The following is a 15,525-nucleotide window of genomic DNA, read 5'->3' on the forward strand; positions in this document are numbered from 1 at the left end:
CAAAAGGGTATTGATAAAGTGAATGGGCCAAATTATGGCAAATGGATTTTAATCTAAGCAAATGTGAGGGCAACCATTTCAAATTCAAAGAAAATAGAGCAGGATATTGTTTAAATGGTGTCAATTTAGAAGCAGTGAAGTTCTCAGAGACTTTGAGTCCAGATACAGAGATTATTAAAATATCATGAATAGTTAGACAGCTTAATCCAAAAAAGCGAACAATGTTTCTTTTTATATCCAGAGGACAGGAACACAAGGGTGTAGAAATTGTACATCATCTATTAAATCCCTGGTTAGACCATATCTGAAGTATTCAGAGCAGTTCTGGGTGTCTTTTCTTAGGAAAGATATATTGGCCTTGCAAGTAGATTTTCTAGAATGACAGTTCAATTATAAGGGTTAAGTTACAGAAAAATAAGAAATACAACAAGAGACAAATGACAAATAAATCAGGTCTATCATTCAAGTGTATGATCATCCTATTGTAAGTCATGGTTATGGTCTATAACAATGATGTCTTATACATAGAATTCCACAACCATTTAAAGACAATGACAACCTTTTGTAAGTCAGTGTCAGTCCAAATAATGCACATTTAATAGAATGGGTTGACAAAGCAAAGGGAGCAATATGAAGTTGAGGTTAAACTGAAAGAGGATGAAATTCCTGCCCTTTGAATTTTTACATTGAAGTGCAGCGGAGCATTGGGACATAAAGTGAATTAGATCTCATTCGCTACACAGAAGGAGCATCTTGACAAAGTACTCCTGTAAGGATTCCCATCATTCCTAGTGGGGATTGTCAAATGTTATTTTGTGGACAGGCAGTCAGTCCCCAGTAAAGTAAGGATCTTGGCAACTGCCTCTGTATAACCTACTTGTTCTGCTGCTTGATTCCTGTGCCACCTCCTCTTCTCCAAAGTGTACACCAATCCCGTCCATTCTGGTCCATTCAGAGGCAACGTTCTAACAGGCTGACCCTGTCCTAACCCTCAGTTCAGATTTCAGCAGCAATGAGATGAACATTGTACATTTGTACAGAATTGTACTTTCATGCTGTTTCCATCTGTACAATAATATCAACATTTGCTATAGAGGTCAAGAAATTGTTGAGGCATGTTGACCTATCAGTTGGAAAGGTATAGAGACTGAACTGTACTTGTTGGTTGTTGGTGCTTTAATGAGGTTAGAAAACGTTGGGTAAAGCTTCAATGCTGACCCTGCTTTTATTGAAAATATATGATGGCATACCTTCAACAGATTTGTCAAAGTCAGCAATATGATGATATTATTAGCATTGAAACACATTCAGTATACCCTGAAAATGTCCAAGAAATGGCATTCTTGTGACTTTACTCTTTCCCTGACAATGAAAATGTGGTTCTTTAAAAACATTAGTGGAGCATGAGCAACACGCTATTAATGGTCAATAAGAATAAATTACACAAAATCAGTAAACAAGAATACCATGAGGGAATTTACGATGACAAATCATTGGGGATTTTGATCATAATCAGAATAAGTCTGGAACAACAGGAGGAAGACATGGAGCTTTATCTGCATTAGGATAAAACAGAAACTTATTATGAGTTTGGTCATTCTGTTTAACAGCACTACATGCAAATAATTATGCAAGTGACTAGTGACTACAAAAGTAACTAGTGTCAAGCTCACCCCACCCTGCACTACTTGATGATGAATGCCTTTCATGCCTTTCAAAACTTAGCAAATAATTCAATTTAAAATAAGTTCTGTGGCAAAAATCTAATATCATAAAATGCATAAGACACAACACCATTGTAATTTATTGCTAACAAAATACAAAAATGGGGTGACTGGGTAACAAGGCAAATAAAACTAGGAGACTGCAGTGATTGTGATGAGGTCAGTCAGGTGGACCTCATAGAATATGAGTTCCCTGACTGGGGCTGTTAATCTGGTCCAATCAGGGAGCCCTGGCTGGCAGACATAAACAAGAGTATTAGACACCCTGTCCACTCTGAGAACCGCCTCTGAGGGAACTGGATCAGTGTGAAGGACTCTCCAAGTGTAAATAAAGGGTGACTTGGTGATGGGATACTGGCCTCTGTCGAGTTGTTTCAGAGGCCATACAGTTCCTCTATCATTCAGTAAGATTGTGGCTAATTAGATTAGATTCGATTCCCTACAACGTGGAAACAGGCCCTTTGGCCCAACAGGTCCACACCGACCCTCCAAAGACCCAATTCCCTCTGACTAATGCTCCTAACACTATGGGCAATTTAGCATGGCCAATTCACCTAACCTGCACATTTTTGGACTACGGGAGGAAACTGGAGCACCCGGAGGAAACCCACGTAGACACTGGGAGAATGTGCAAACTCCACACAGACCGTCACCCAAGGTTGGAATTGAACATGGGACCCTGGTGCTGTGAGGCAGCAGTGCTGACCACTGAGCCACCGTGCTGCCCCTCAATTTGATATTTGGCCTCAATTCACTGATCCATCTAATTCCCATCTGTTTCCCATAAGAGTTTAAAAATCTATTGGTCTCATCCCTGAATTAATCAAGCTTGAGTATCATTTGCCCTAAATTAGAGAATTCCAAAGATTTACAACCCTCTGAATGAAGGCATTCACTGTTAAACAGTCAATCCTTCAGAAAAGTCAATAAACTTATAACTTCTTTGGATTTCATTAGGATCCTTTTAAAATGTTGATTCAGTTTGCAGTAATCACATGGTGCAGCTCTGCACTGAAATAACCTTAAATTAGAATAATTTAAAATAGTTAGAATTGATGATCTGGAAATCACTTCCTTTGGCTGTGACAGCTTTGTAAACATGATTCTAACAGACTGAACAATAAAATCTGTAATGCATTTCAAATCCTGTCCTGATCAATTGCCTATAACGGTCAGGTTATTCTGTACAGATTATAATGTTCATGCACATTCCCATTATAGGTTAAGAATTGATGCAAAGCAGCTTTTGGTTTCCACTGTTACTAATGTTGTGAGACTACTTTGGGTCTCAAGGGCAAAACAGGTGCTAATTTGAGTTGGAGTGAGATTCCATTCCTCTTTGAAGTGGTATCACATTGGGCCTAGACTCTGGATTCACATTGTATTACACTACACTTGTGGAAAGCAACATCTGATGAAGGTCACCCATTGTGACACACTTCAGCTTATTGGTGATGTAACTGGCATCTTCAAAGCCCATCTCCTGGAATCATATGGCAGGAGAGGCAGGAGTGCTCACTGCTTCCAGGACATTTAATCTCTCATAGCACTGGTAGCATATTTAGGCCCCAGCTGCACAACACTTCAGTTGCAAGCCAAGATCTACACTTTACACTCTGGTGTTCCAGCATTATCCCTGATGAAATGGCCCAGAGAGGCAAGTTGGTTCCTTGGTCTTTCTGAAGTGACCTGGAGGTGCTGATGGATGACATAGTGGGACGAAGCACAGTGCCTTTTTCTGGCAGACTGGCAATGAGGCTACACCAGCAGACCCAGCTAGCATGGGCTGAGTTCATGGCCAGGGTTAGTGCAGTGCCCTGGGTGAAACATAATGGACTGCAACACAGGAAAAAGATTAATGATCTTCTGTGATCTACAAAGGAAAATGTCACTCTTTATGTTACCTCACCACCACAGAGCCACCACTGACTCTAGCTGTCAATGCACCTCAGCAAGCTTCATGGACTACAGTGGTCATTGTTACATGCATCTTGTCCACTCGATGGCTCTCACACACCTCATCATCCTCAAAATGTGGAAAAATCATTATGAAATTGTTTAACAGGCTGATGATTTTTTTTTGATCCATTAGATATACTGTCTAATATACTGTCTAACAGGACCATCTTGTGATATTGTTCAGCTGCGTTGACATTACATAAATATTGCATCTGATTCTAAAATGGCAGACAGAAGGATCTCCCAATCGTTTTCTTTTTAATTTATTCCCCAAAATAACATGTGGCGAAGTGTGAAATATTGAACATCAACACTGTAGTTACCCATTCAAACTATACTTGAATCGTGATTGCTCTTGTATTTATTAAGAAAAATAACGGGTAGCACAACCAAACAAAAAGTGGAGCCTCCTTCTCACACGCAGACTGTGCAAAACATTCATTTGCATAATTCAGTACTTACTTGTTTTGTTCACTTCTCTCATATTGAGGTAGTCAAGAAATGGCACCACCAGGCCCTGACCCAGGAAGATCTTTACTAGCGTTACAGCCACATCCTGCCTGCTCTCGACTGTGGTAACCTCTTCCAGCATAGTGAGAGGGTTCATCTCCTCAGCCTGGTAAAGGTAGAAAGAGTTTCCAGTTCATAAACTATAAGTTCCTGATCAATAGGCCATTTCCCATGGAACACCCAGGTTTTAAAGTGTCCTAACACTACACTTTGATGCAATAAAGTGTCCAACGTGCTTTTTTCTTCCTTAACAATAGAATATGGCATCCTGCCCTCCCACTTCACCCTTCAGCCACCCATCCACTCTTTAAAATGTGGTTTTGTTCACACGAATTCACCCTTCATATAGAAAAGAATCTCTACAGTGTGGAAGCAGGCCACTCAGCCCATCGAGTCCAAACCCTTGTAAGAGATTCCTACCCAGACCCATCCCCTACACTATCCCTGTAACCCTGCATTTCCCATGGCTAACCCCTCTCGTCTGCATCTCTGCATACTGTGGACAACTTAGCATGGCCAATCCACCAAACCTGCCCATCTTTGGACTGTGGGAGGAAACCCGGACAGGCACAAGGAGAATGTGCAAACTCCAGGCAGTCATTCTAGCCTGGAATCAAAAGTAGCAGTGCTAACCACTGGGCCACCATTTGATGATAATCAAATAGAAGAACCAGTGAAACGACTGAGAAAACTATCTCCGGGGAATTACATCAAACTGCTAGAGAGAAAAATAAATTGTATAGAAAGCAGTTTCAATGAATGAAGTGGCCAAGAACATTGTATTATTAGGTAAGCAGTTGTGATATTTCAGATGCAGTATTATCTTGAGCCCCTCACCAATCTTTTGGCAACAACTCCTCATCTGTCCTTCCTCAGTGGAGTAGGTATAGTTTATCGACAACCTGCTGCTGGGCTGTAAAGTTCCTTGAAACACTTGCCTGTCTTAACACCACTTTATAGATTCAAGTTAAGGGGAGATGGTGGCATTGTAGTAATGTCACTGGATTAATAATCCAGAGGTCCAGGCTACTGTTTTGTAGACCTGAGTTCCAGTTCTAATACAGCAGCTGGTGGAATTTATATTTCATTTCTGACGGCTTTAAAAAGCTGCTAAAATGACCAATTACAATATTTTTAAAAACATATGGTTTACTAATATCCTTTAGAATTGGAACATTTTCTGTTTCTACCTGGTCTGGTCTACATGTGACTACGAACCTAACCAATGTCATGACTCCAAACTGCCCTCTGAAGTAGGCCACTGGTCACTCAATTCAACAGTGATTAGTGATGGGCAATAAGTGCATTCCTTGCCAGCAAAACTCATAAATCATCAAGGATTGAAAAAAAGAAGAGTTTCTGTTTATTTTGTTGCTGATTTTTCTTTTCTTGTGATAGTATTTGGAGGGTCGGTGTGGACTTGTTGGGCCGAAGGGCCTGTTTTCACACTATAGGTGATCTAATCTAATCTACTACTGATGACTAATGCCATTAAATCATGTATTTGCCAAGCACACACTTTCCTTTCACTTTGTAAAGAATCTGCGAGAACCCTCACTGATTTTCCATTATTTTTATTGTCATTCTTTTAATTGATTTTGAATTGTGAGTTGGAAATGATTGTCAGATTTGGGACATCTTATGATAAAAGGAAAAGAATCGACCAAACATACTTTGTTTGTTTCTGAGTCATGGAGGCTAATTGCAGGCTGAGTTTTAATTAAAAATGTTCCAAAATACAGTGACCCCAAGAATTGTGTTTAAGCAGGTAACAGAAGTTGGCTATTAATGAGGTCAGCTCATAGGAATTGGTTCCGGCAAGTCTGGAAGAGATCCCATGTTCAAGTAGATGTTGGTTGTTGAATGGAAATTGAATTCTTATGAAGAGTCTAACAGGGCAGGATCAGAACTGGAGTATTTTTAAACTATGTTTTCTGAGAGAAGGTTCTTGAATGATGCTGAGACAGCATGAAGATTTGAAAGTTCCCTGCTTAATCTGATACACCATCTTCTGAAAGCCAAAAGAGTAGACAGGTGAGGTAGAAGTACTACTGCCTTTGCCTGAGTGAACTGAGAAGATGGCCCTAATCAATGTTCAGAAAAACAAAGCCAAGGAGTCCACATTTACGCCTGTGAAACTATTGTGAAGCATTGTTAAAGTTATTAACATAATATGGCCAGCTTTGTCATTTCTCTTCTATTTAACCCTTATATACATTTGTTTGTCTCTCTGTCTTTTATATGAATGGAGCTGAAAACAAATGTTGGGTTTAAAGCATAGATATTAATCAACTTACTGTGTTCTTTAATTTTCTGTCTGCTGATGTTATTGTGTATCTAATAAATCGTTAAGTCTTCTGTACAAGATTTAAAAAACTGGTGGATGGCAATTAATTATTCACAAAGTTTTGGGTTGGTTATTCTAAAGTCTGGTTAGGAACCATTAGGGTGACTATTTGGGGGTCTTTGATGTTTTAATTTTACTGTGTTGCAAATCAAGAGGTAGAAAGGCTGATTTGCTTGGCTGGTTGTCTCCCTGTTGTAACATATCCTATGTGGGATTGCAGTGTTTCTCCAAGATTACACTTTTAAATAAACTTCTTTGGTAGTGAAATGCATTGCAACATTTTTTAGGCCATAAAATGAGCCCCATGACTGCCAGTTCTTTCTCTTTTAACCTGTTCCCAATGCAGTTCCTTTCACTGATTCTAAGCACAAAGGCAATTACTTTTCACTCAAACTTAACATTAGCCCATTTCTTTTATCTCTTTTTTTTCTCAAATCACGTAATTCTTTGTACAAAGCAATAAGTCCCTTTCATTTTCAGGCACAATAAACACAATCCACTGAAATCGAGATTACCGTAAATTAGAAGTATCTATGACAAATCTGTAATTAATGGGCTCTTTGTTTCAGAGAGGTATTCTGTCCTCTACTTTATGGTCTGCTTTGTACTGTATCAGATATAGGACACTACAGTCAGCCTAACCCTTTCCTCAGATCAGGTATATAAAGATGCAGGATAGAATTTACAAGCAGCTGTAGGTTATTTTACAGCCTATAGTCATGAAGGCATATGAATCTCGGGAACGCCTGTGGTAGATAAGCTTATCCACTGAAACATGTTCCATAAACCAAACTACCTTGAAATCCAAAGATACGACAGATGGTTTCATCTCTTAAATGGCACAGAAGACATCAAAAGCTATATTAACCTCAAAACAACTTAAAGGCAGACTTCTGTACCACCTCTGCAATTATAAGTACACACCCATCTTACAATCTGATTGAAGGTTTATAATGAGAGTTCTGACCACAACATTAAGTATTGCCAGTAAGACTTTTATGTTCACCCCTTTGATTTTATTCCCACTATCCATTAAACATTTCAGTGACAGAAAACAAAAGAAGCAGTCTGTGATTTTGAGCTGCTGCCTTAAAAACTTCATGAAAAACCCTACTTGTTATATACAATCCCAGGAATAAATTGTGGGATTAGTGGATATAATGACATTGAAAAATTCTTTAACAAAGTCTTGTTTATAAAATTTGTAACCTGATACCGGACTTTGCAATAACAATTCCAAAATACCAATGTAGAAGGTGGCATTTATTAATTCACAGCTCTTTCCATTTCCTGCTTCTAAATCAATAGGAAAGTTTTTAAAAATTCTCCACAAAATAAATTCCTATTGTGAGCAGTATACTGACAGGATCCTCAAAAGGTTATCTAATGGTTAGCTATCATTAATTCAATAAATAACAGACTGCTGGCAGCAATCTTTTGGGGATCAGGCTTTTATTATTGTTTTGGGTTTTGAAATCTATTGAAATATGATGGCTAATTAGGAAAGATATGAGCTTTTAAAAATAATCTGAAATGCAGTGACCCATTCACATGCTAATAATGTACAGTAGCCTGACAATCCACCAGGATAAATGATGATTACAAAGATCCTGTACTAGACTGTGCTCAGTCTGTTTTTTTTAATAACTGGAGGACATTTTGGCTATCCACGTCTTACATCAGACAGACTAAAGAAGGATGTTGTCCAGAACATTCAAAATCGATGAAGGAATCACTGAGGCATCGCTAAATGGAGGTATCCTTGTGTTAGAGAACATGAAAATTTTACATGTGGAGTAAAGCATCAATATAAATTGGTCAGTGATATTGTAAGCATGACATTGGCAGAATAATCTGAGAAGGAAACTAGAAGGAACCACCTAGATAAATACACCAAGATGGAATAATGCATCTATAGAGAGAATAAAGTGTTAGAGTTCCTTTACATTGTCTCCATCCAGATTACTGGTAGAGTAGGGCAGACAATGTTTACCAACTAAATCAGCACTAAGGGGACTTGGTCATGGTAGAAGAAATCCCTTCCATGAGAATTCCAAACCTAAATCCTAAGCCAGTAGACACATACAAATTTTTATATAAATTGGTTTAATGGTAATAACAGGAGAGGCCAACAGCAAGGTTGGCTTTTTTTTATCCACAGATTAGCCATGGACAATTAGAAGAGTCAACCATATTGCTGTGGGACTGGAGACACTTTTAGGTCAGGCCAGGTGAGAATGGCAGATTTCCCTCCCTGAAGAACATTAGTGTACCAGCTGGGAATTTACAACAATGGTCAACCTAGCTTTTAGTTCCAGGTTTTTATTGAAATTACATTTCAATATCCATGGCGGGAATTGAACCCACGCCCCCAGAATATTAGCCTGATGTTCTGACTTACTCATCATCATCACTGGCTGTCCGTCGCAAACGAGGATGTTTCTCTTCCACTCTCAGGGTACGTCTGTGGGTGGCTGTACAGACTGACAAAGCTTCCACAGGTTCTGTTATACTTGGGGTAGAAGGTAGCCTAGAGGCATCACTATCACCTTCCCTGGTGTAATCATGCTGATACAGTAGTTGGTTTAATGTTAAGCAAAGTACAAATACTGAAAATTTGGTGACACTTAATTAGCCTTAAGCATGTATATTAATGTCTGATTTGTGTATTCAGGATTATTGCCATGTCACGTTAATTGGGATGGCTACGATTGTCGCTCCTGAATGAAGGTGGATCCTGAGCTATTCATGGAAGCATTGGTGGGAGAGAGAGAAAAAATTTAATCTGTTTTGATAAAGTACAGAAAAAGCAATAACAATTGCATCAAGCAGTTACTTTTTGACAGGTTAAATTAAGATGGAAAGATTTTGTTGTTTTTTAAATTCAGGAAAATCACATGAGAAAGTATCATGGGGAATGAGGAACTGGAAGAGATACTGAACGAACATTTTTCTGTCCTTTCTTTACTGTAGAAGACATAAATTACATGCCAAAATAGAGAATAATCCAAGGGCGAAGAAGCATGAGGAACTCCAGGATATCAATATCATTAGAGAGACATATTGGAGGAGCTTAAGGGACTAAAATATGACAAGACCACAGGACCTGATGAGCTACCTTCGAAAAGAAGTGACAGCAGAAATAATGAATGCACTGGTTCCCTTACTGTCACTGGCACCAAATCTTGGAACTTGCTTCTTAACGCCATTATAGATGTACCTACACCATGTCAATGACAGCATGGCCAACTAGAATGGGTGACAAATGCTGACCTTGCCAATAACACACCCATCTCAAGAAGGAATTTTTTAAAATCAACATTTCACTCTTATTCAGAGCACAAGGACAAAAGGAGTATCCTCATATCTAGCTCATTTTGGAATGAGGATACAAGATCAAATTTAGTCTAATCCCTACAAAATGAATACTCAGCACATCTTTTATTTCAATCACAGCCTGGAACAGGACTTCAGGACCATGGTCTCCAATAAGTTAGGTCCACTGACTACAGTTACATTCTTTAAAATTGATTTATCCAACTTGTCCCATTTGAGCAAAAGAAATAAAAACAGAATATCATGGAATAACTCAGCAGTTTCTCCTCTCTCTGCATTGTCCAAGACCACAAGCTCTCCTTCTGGATGAAACAGTAATTTCTGTGCAAATTTCAATCCACTAGCATTCACTTCTCACAGTTTCTGCTCCACAAGTAGTGGAAACCAAAAAGAGATCAGCTGATTTCTTTGTGGGGAGTAACTCCATTCAATTTGCAAGCAAGATCCTGAACCTCCCAGGGCCTAGTATTTTACATCTACAACCTGGCTCCCTTACTGCCCTCGGCCCACTGCAGTGTTCTGATGGAGCTTAGCGCAGGTTCAGGCAACAACAATCTCACCTCTTAATTAGGCCCTCATCAGCCTTCTGGACTCAACACTGACTTCAACAATTTCAGACCATAATCTCTCTCTTCCATTTTGTTTCCTTTAGTTTTTCACAGGATTTGATTTCACTCTTCATTTGCTCTTTTATTTAATGCTTTCACAAAGCAGCTGTTCAGCAGTCAGCCACGCACACCTTGTGTTGCTTTTCTTGTGCTGATTTTCTTGACCCACAATTCTTGCTGCATGATTGCTTCTTTTGTTGTTTAATTTTTCCTGTTTTACACCTTAACACTGACTTTCCCTTTTTGTTCTCTTTCTCACTTTACCTACTTAAAACCCATTTCTAATTTCTCCCAGATCTCATGGAACATAATAATCCTGAAACATCAACTGTTTCTCTCTCCAAAAGCTGCCTGGCCTGGTAGGCACGCCTCAGTAATTTGCAGCAAAGTCCCAAAAGCCTGAAACAAAATAGTGCTTTATTTTTATGATAATTTTTTGAAGCAATCGTAGTCATCTCATGTAACGTGGCGTCCTGGAAATAATTCTGACTACTCAAATCAGACATTAATATACAGGCTTGAGGCTAATTAAGTACTAAGAAAACTGGTCCTGTTTAACTCATGGTGATAACAATCTATCGAATGGCTTTGCAAAATGGAAAATTATGTGAGCAATAACCATTCAAAATTCAAAACCAATCTGATTGTTCAGGATTGTTTTGCACTTATCCAACCAAAGTTAATGCATTAACACAGGATGCACAGATTCACAAGCAGTGTATTCATTTCTGTTCATTTGCTTGATTGATAAAAAAAGTATGGATGGGACATGTGTGATTGTACAATTGGCTATGATATGAGGTTTCAAAAAAGAAACCCGAAATATCCAAAATGGCTGCCGGTATCAGAACTGATGTGATAGAACTCGCTGAGTGGAAGCCAAGTTATGTTCAGCCACTTATAGTATATGGAAAAACTGGTGATCGGCTGATTGCTGTTTCTAACACCAGTACTATGCCACTTAAGATGGCAGGGAGGGGATGAACATTTGCTGGAACTATGCTGTGGTGATGCAGGTGGTGGACAGGAAAATCCAGCAAGCACCTCAGTTTACAGATGTAGACCTCATTCAGCTCCAGAGTCTGCCAAGGAATTATCCTTGAGCTAAAAACAGAAAATGCTGGAGGAACTCAGCAGGTCTGGCAACATCTGCGAAGAGGAAACAGAATTAATATTTAGAATTTGAAATGACTTTTCTTCAGAACTTCGTCATCTCTTCCCCGAAGTTTAAAAGAAGAGTCTTTTATTAGACTCAAAATACGAACAATGACTCTGTGTATAGATGCTTCCAGACCTGCTGAGTTTCTCCAGCACTTTTTTTTGACAATCTCAGCATCAATGGTATTGTGTTTTTGTTGAACTATCCCTTTGGCCTGTTACTCCTTCTTATTTATGTGCTGCCCCTCTCCAACATATTCCATGAACAGACAATGAGTTGTTACATGAATGTTGATAACAACTACCCTCACCACGTACTCGCTTGATGTTGTTAGTACAGAAGATTGGATATATTCAATAATGCCGTTTGACTTGAGGGAGATGAGGGGTAAAGAGTTAATACTTGACTTTATAAATAGGAAAACTTTTCAGTGTTGCTATAACAGGTCACATGATGACAGAGAGGAGTTCTGAAGAGAGAAGCGAGACTCTGCACCTCATGCTAAGTTAAAGTGTACAGTTAGCATAATTTGAAGAAACAAGTATTTGGAAAAGACTTTAGCCTCCAGCAACATCTCCTTCGCAATTTCATGCACACTGCCTCCTCTATAATAAACAACACAACAACAGACTTCATGCCAGAGTACTTCTGTACAAAATCAAAGCCAGTATTTTCAGCTGACACTCATAATGCTGTCCCCTTGCCACCAATTCCAATCCACTTCCTGGTCGTTGTCTCAGGCTACACCCTACTGCTTGCAATTTGAACATTTTATTTCGCCTTTCATCAAGTTTCCAAAGAAACATCTCCAACGCCAACACCACATAGTTGTACCTCATCCACATCTATCTCCATGTCAACCACCTGCAACTGATGCCTCGTACATAAAAGGTCACTTCCAGAGTTAATGGAGTAAAAAATAATTTGGTGCCATATTTGAGCTTTTCATGGTCCAGAGTGTTGCAATCAACCTAGCTACTCTACTCATTCTCAGTTCAGAATAGCTAAGTTAGCACAGGCCAGGTACCAAACATAGGAATTCTTACTCTGCACTGCATCTAACAATAAGACTCTGCAGGAGCACAGTGCTTTTTTAAGCAGTCATTTTTTTAGGAAAACTCTTAATTTTAGCAACAGCAAGAGCACACTCCAAAAAGAAGATAAGTGCTGGTCCTGTATCATTGTTGTTTTTAATCCATTCACATGTAATTTCTTACTGTTTATCTGATAAAGGGATAACTTAACACTTACCCAGTTTAGACATTCTGTAGGTGCATGGTCCACATCATACGCTCGTGAAGCTTCAGGCAGGGTGGTCCTTCTCGTGGGTCCTGCAGCTTCAACACTCTAACACAAGAGACATTGTTAAAGTTGCACATTATAACACTTAAATAAATCAACTTACTGTCATTTTCACAATGTGCTTTCAAACTTAGATTAGACATCTAATATTGAGGTTGAAAGCAGCATGTTTAGCTTCTGTTGCTTTGCACACAGCAGCAGTTGGCTTGATATTTGATCTAATGGCAAATATTGAAATTATTAATATTTGCTTGGTGATAACATCAACAATGTACATTAACTGACCACACTCCACTCCTTTCTGAGCCCAGAGGTTGGCAGATTTAAGTCCCACTCAAAAGAATTCAGCCTAAATAAACCAGGGCTGGCAGCTTAGTTCCAGTACTGAGAGAGTTAGAACATAGAACAATACAGCACAGAACAGGCCCTTCGACCCACGATGTTGAGCCGAACATTTGTCCTAGCTTAAGCACCTATCCATGTACCTATCCAATTGCCGCTTAAAGGTCACCAATGATTCTGACTCTGCCACTCCCACAGGCAGCGCATTCCATGCCCCCACCACTCTCTGGGTAAAGAACCTACCCCTGACATCCCCCCATACCTTCCACCCTTCACCTTAAATCTACGTCCCCTTGTAACACTTTGTTGTACCCGGGGAATAAGTCTCTGACTGTCTACTCTATCTATTCCCCTGATCATCTTATAAACCTCTATCAAGTCAACCCTCATCCTTCACTGTTCCAATGAGAAAAGGCCTAGCACTTTCAACCTATCCTCATACGACCTATTCTCCATTCCAAGCAACATCCTGGTAAATCTCCTCTGCACCCTCTCCAAAGCTTCCACATCTTTCCTAAAGTGAGGCGACCAGAACTGCACACAGTACTCCAAATGTGGCCTTACCAAGTTCCTATACAGCTGCAACATCACCTCACGACTCTTGAATTCAATCCCTCTGCTAATGAATGCTAATACACCTTCTTACAAGCTCTATCCACGTGAGTGGCAACTTTCAAAGAGCTATGAACATAGACCCCAAGATCCCTCTGGTCCTCCACCTTACTAAGAACCCTACCGCTAACCATTAACCCTGCATTCCGCACTATCAGGGGACGCTTCCTACAGATGAAATGTTAAATTGTGGCCCTTAGTGCCCCCTCATAAAGATCTGATTGCACAATCAGAAGTGAAAGTCTTGTCAGTTTCATGGCCAACGTTTATATCTCAACTGATATATTATTTTGTCGTTATCACATTGATTTTTGTTTTCAGAATTTGCTCTGTGCAAATTGGCAGAGCAGTTTCCTCTGTAAGAACAGTGACCACACTGCATAAATACTTCATTAACTGCAAAGCACTTTGGATAGTCCTGATGTCACGAATGGTTCTTTATGGATGCACAATCTTTCTTTGAATTGAACCTGCTTATAAACAAAGTGCAGTGGAGCACATACCCAGAGAGCTGTTTGCAGGGTGAGAACATTAATATGGTTCACATGAGGTAAGCTGCTCAAGTTCTGTATTCCTTGCTCATGACTATTACCTGACATTGCAAACATTTTGAAACTTTACTTTTTGATTCCACATGATACATAAATGGAGATTAAACAAATATAAACCAGCAGTGTCATCTTCAAACCCAGGGGTGGAATCATTAACAAATAGGTAGGCGTTTGTACTTCTGAGATCAGTCACAACTTGAATAAGTCATTAGAGCACCTAAAAGTGCCCCAGTACAATTCCCACATTTGCTTTCTGAAGACTTAGATTAGATTAGATTCCAGGCCCTTCGGCCCAACAAGTCCACATCAACCTGCCAAAGCGCAACTCACTCAGACCCATTCCCTACATTTACCCCTTCACCTAACACAATGGGCAATTTAGCATGGCCAATTCACCTAACCTGCACATTTTTGACTGTGGGAGGAAACCGGAGCACCCGGAGGAAACCCACGCAGACACCGGGAGAATGTGCAAACTCCACACAGTCAGTTGCCTGAGGCAGTAATTGAACCTGGGTCTCTGGTGCTGTGAGGCAGCAGTGCTAACCACTGTGCCACCGTGCTGCCCAGTTAGGTGCTGTTGGATCTATCGCTCTACTATTTGGTTGCTTGGCATAGCCCAGAAATATTCATAAGACCTGCCCCAAACTGGTTCAGCATTCAGATGGGGTAGAGAAGGCTTTATATGGACCAGAAGGGTGGAGGGCTCTGCAAAGGACATACGTAACCTTGTGAAGTACTACTAAGCAGCTATTTAGGTCATGCTGTCTCATACAGCTTTCTACACTTCAGGAGGAAGGACATGCACAGAATCTAAGGGTCTATATCCCACCTTTGAGGAGGGGGATTGAAAATTCCTCAGAAGGATCACGGTCACATTACTCCCCTGCACCCTCCACCGGTGCACTCCTACATTGTAGAATTTCTTAGGTTACAGGAGGATATCGATGAAGTAGTCAGAGGGGCAGATCAGTGGCAGGTGGAATTTAACCCTGATTAGTGTGAGGTGGTGCGCTTTGAAAGAAGTCACAAGACAAGGGAGTACTCAATGAAAGGTAGGACACTAGGAAGCTCA

General features: G+C 39.9%; 1 protein-coding gene across 3 annotated transcripts in view; it reads right to left on the reverse strand.

The window, feature by feature from the left end:
* LOC140488190 (rasGAP-activating-like protein 1) overlaps positions 1-15,525 on the reverse strand; it is a 271,904-nt gene that overhangs the window by 96,080 nt on the left and 160,299 nt on the right. For all 3 annotated transcript variants that reach the window (XM_072588080.1, XM_072588079.1, XM_072588078.1), the window contains 2 exons: positions 12,895-12,990; positions 4,146-4,299 (listed from right to left, as the gene is read on the reverse strand). In XM_072588080.1, the coding sequence (XP_072444181.1) occupies positions 4,146-4,299; positions 12,895-12,990 (250 nt within the window). The remainder of the gene's footprint in view (positions 1-4,145; positions 4,300-12,894; positions 12,991-15,525) is intronic.

The sequence above is a fragment of the Chiloscyllium punctatum genome, chromosome 17 (genome assembly GCF_047496795.1).
Source record: "Chiloscyllium punctatum isolate Juve2018m chromosome 17, sChiPun1.3, whole genome shotgun sequence".
NCBI lineage: Eukaryota > Metazoa > Chordata > Chondrichthyes > Orectolobiformes > Hemiscylliidae > Chiloscyllium > Chiloscyllium punctatum.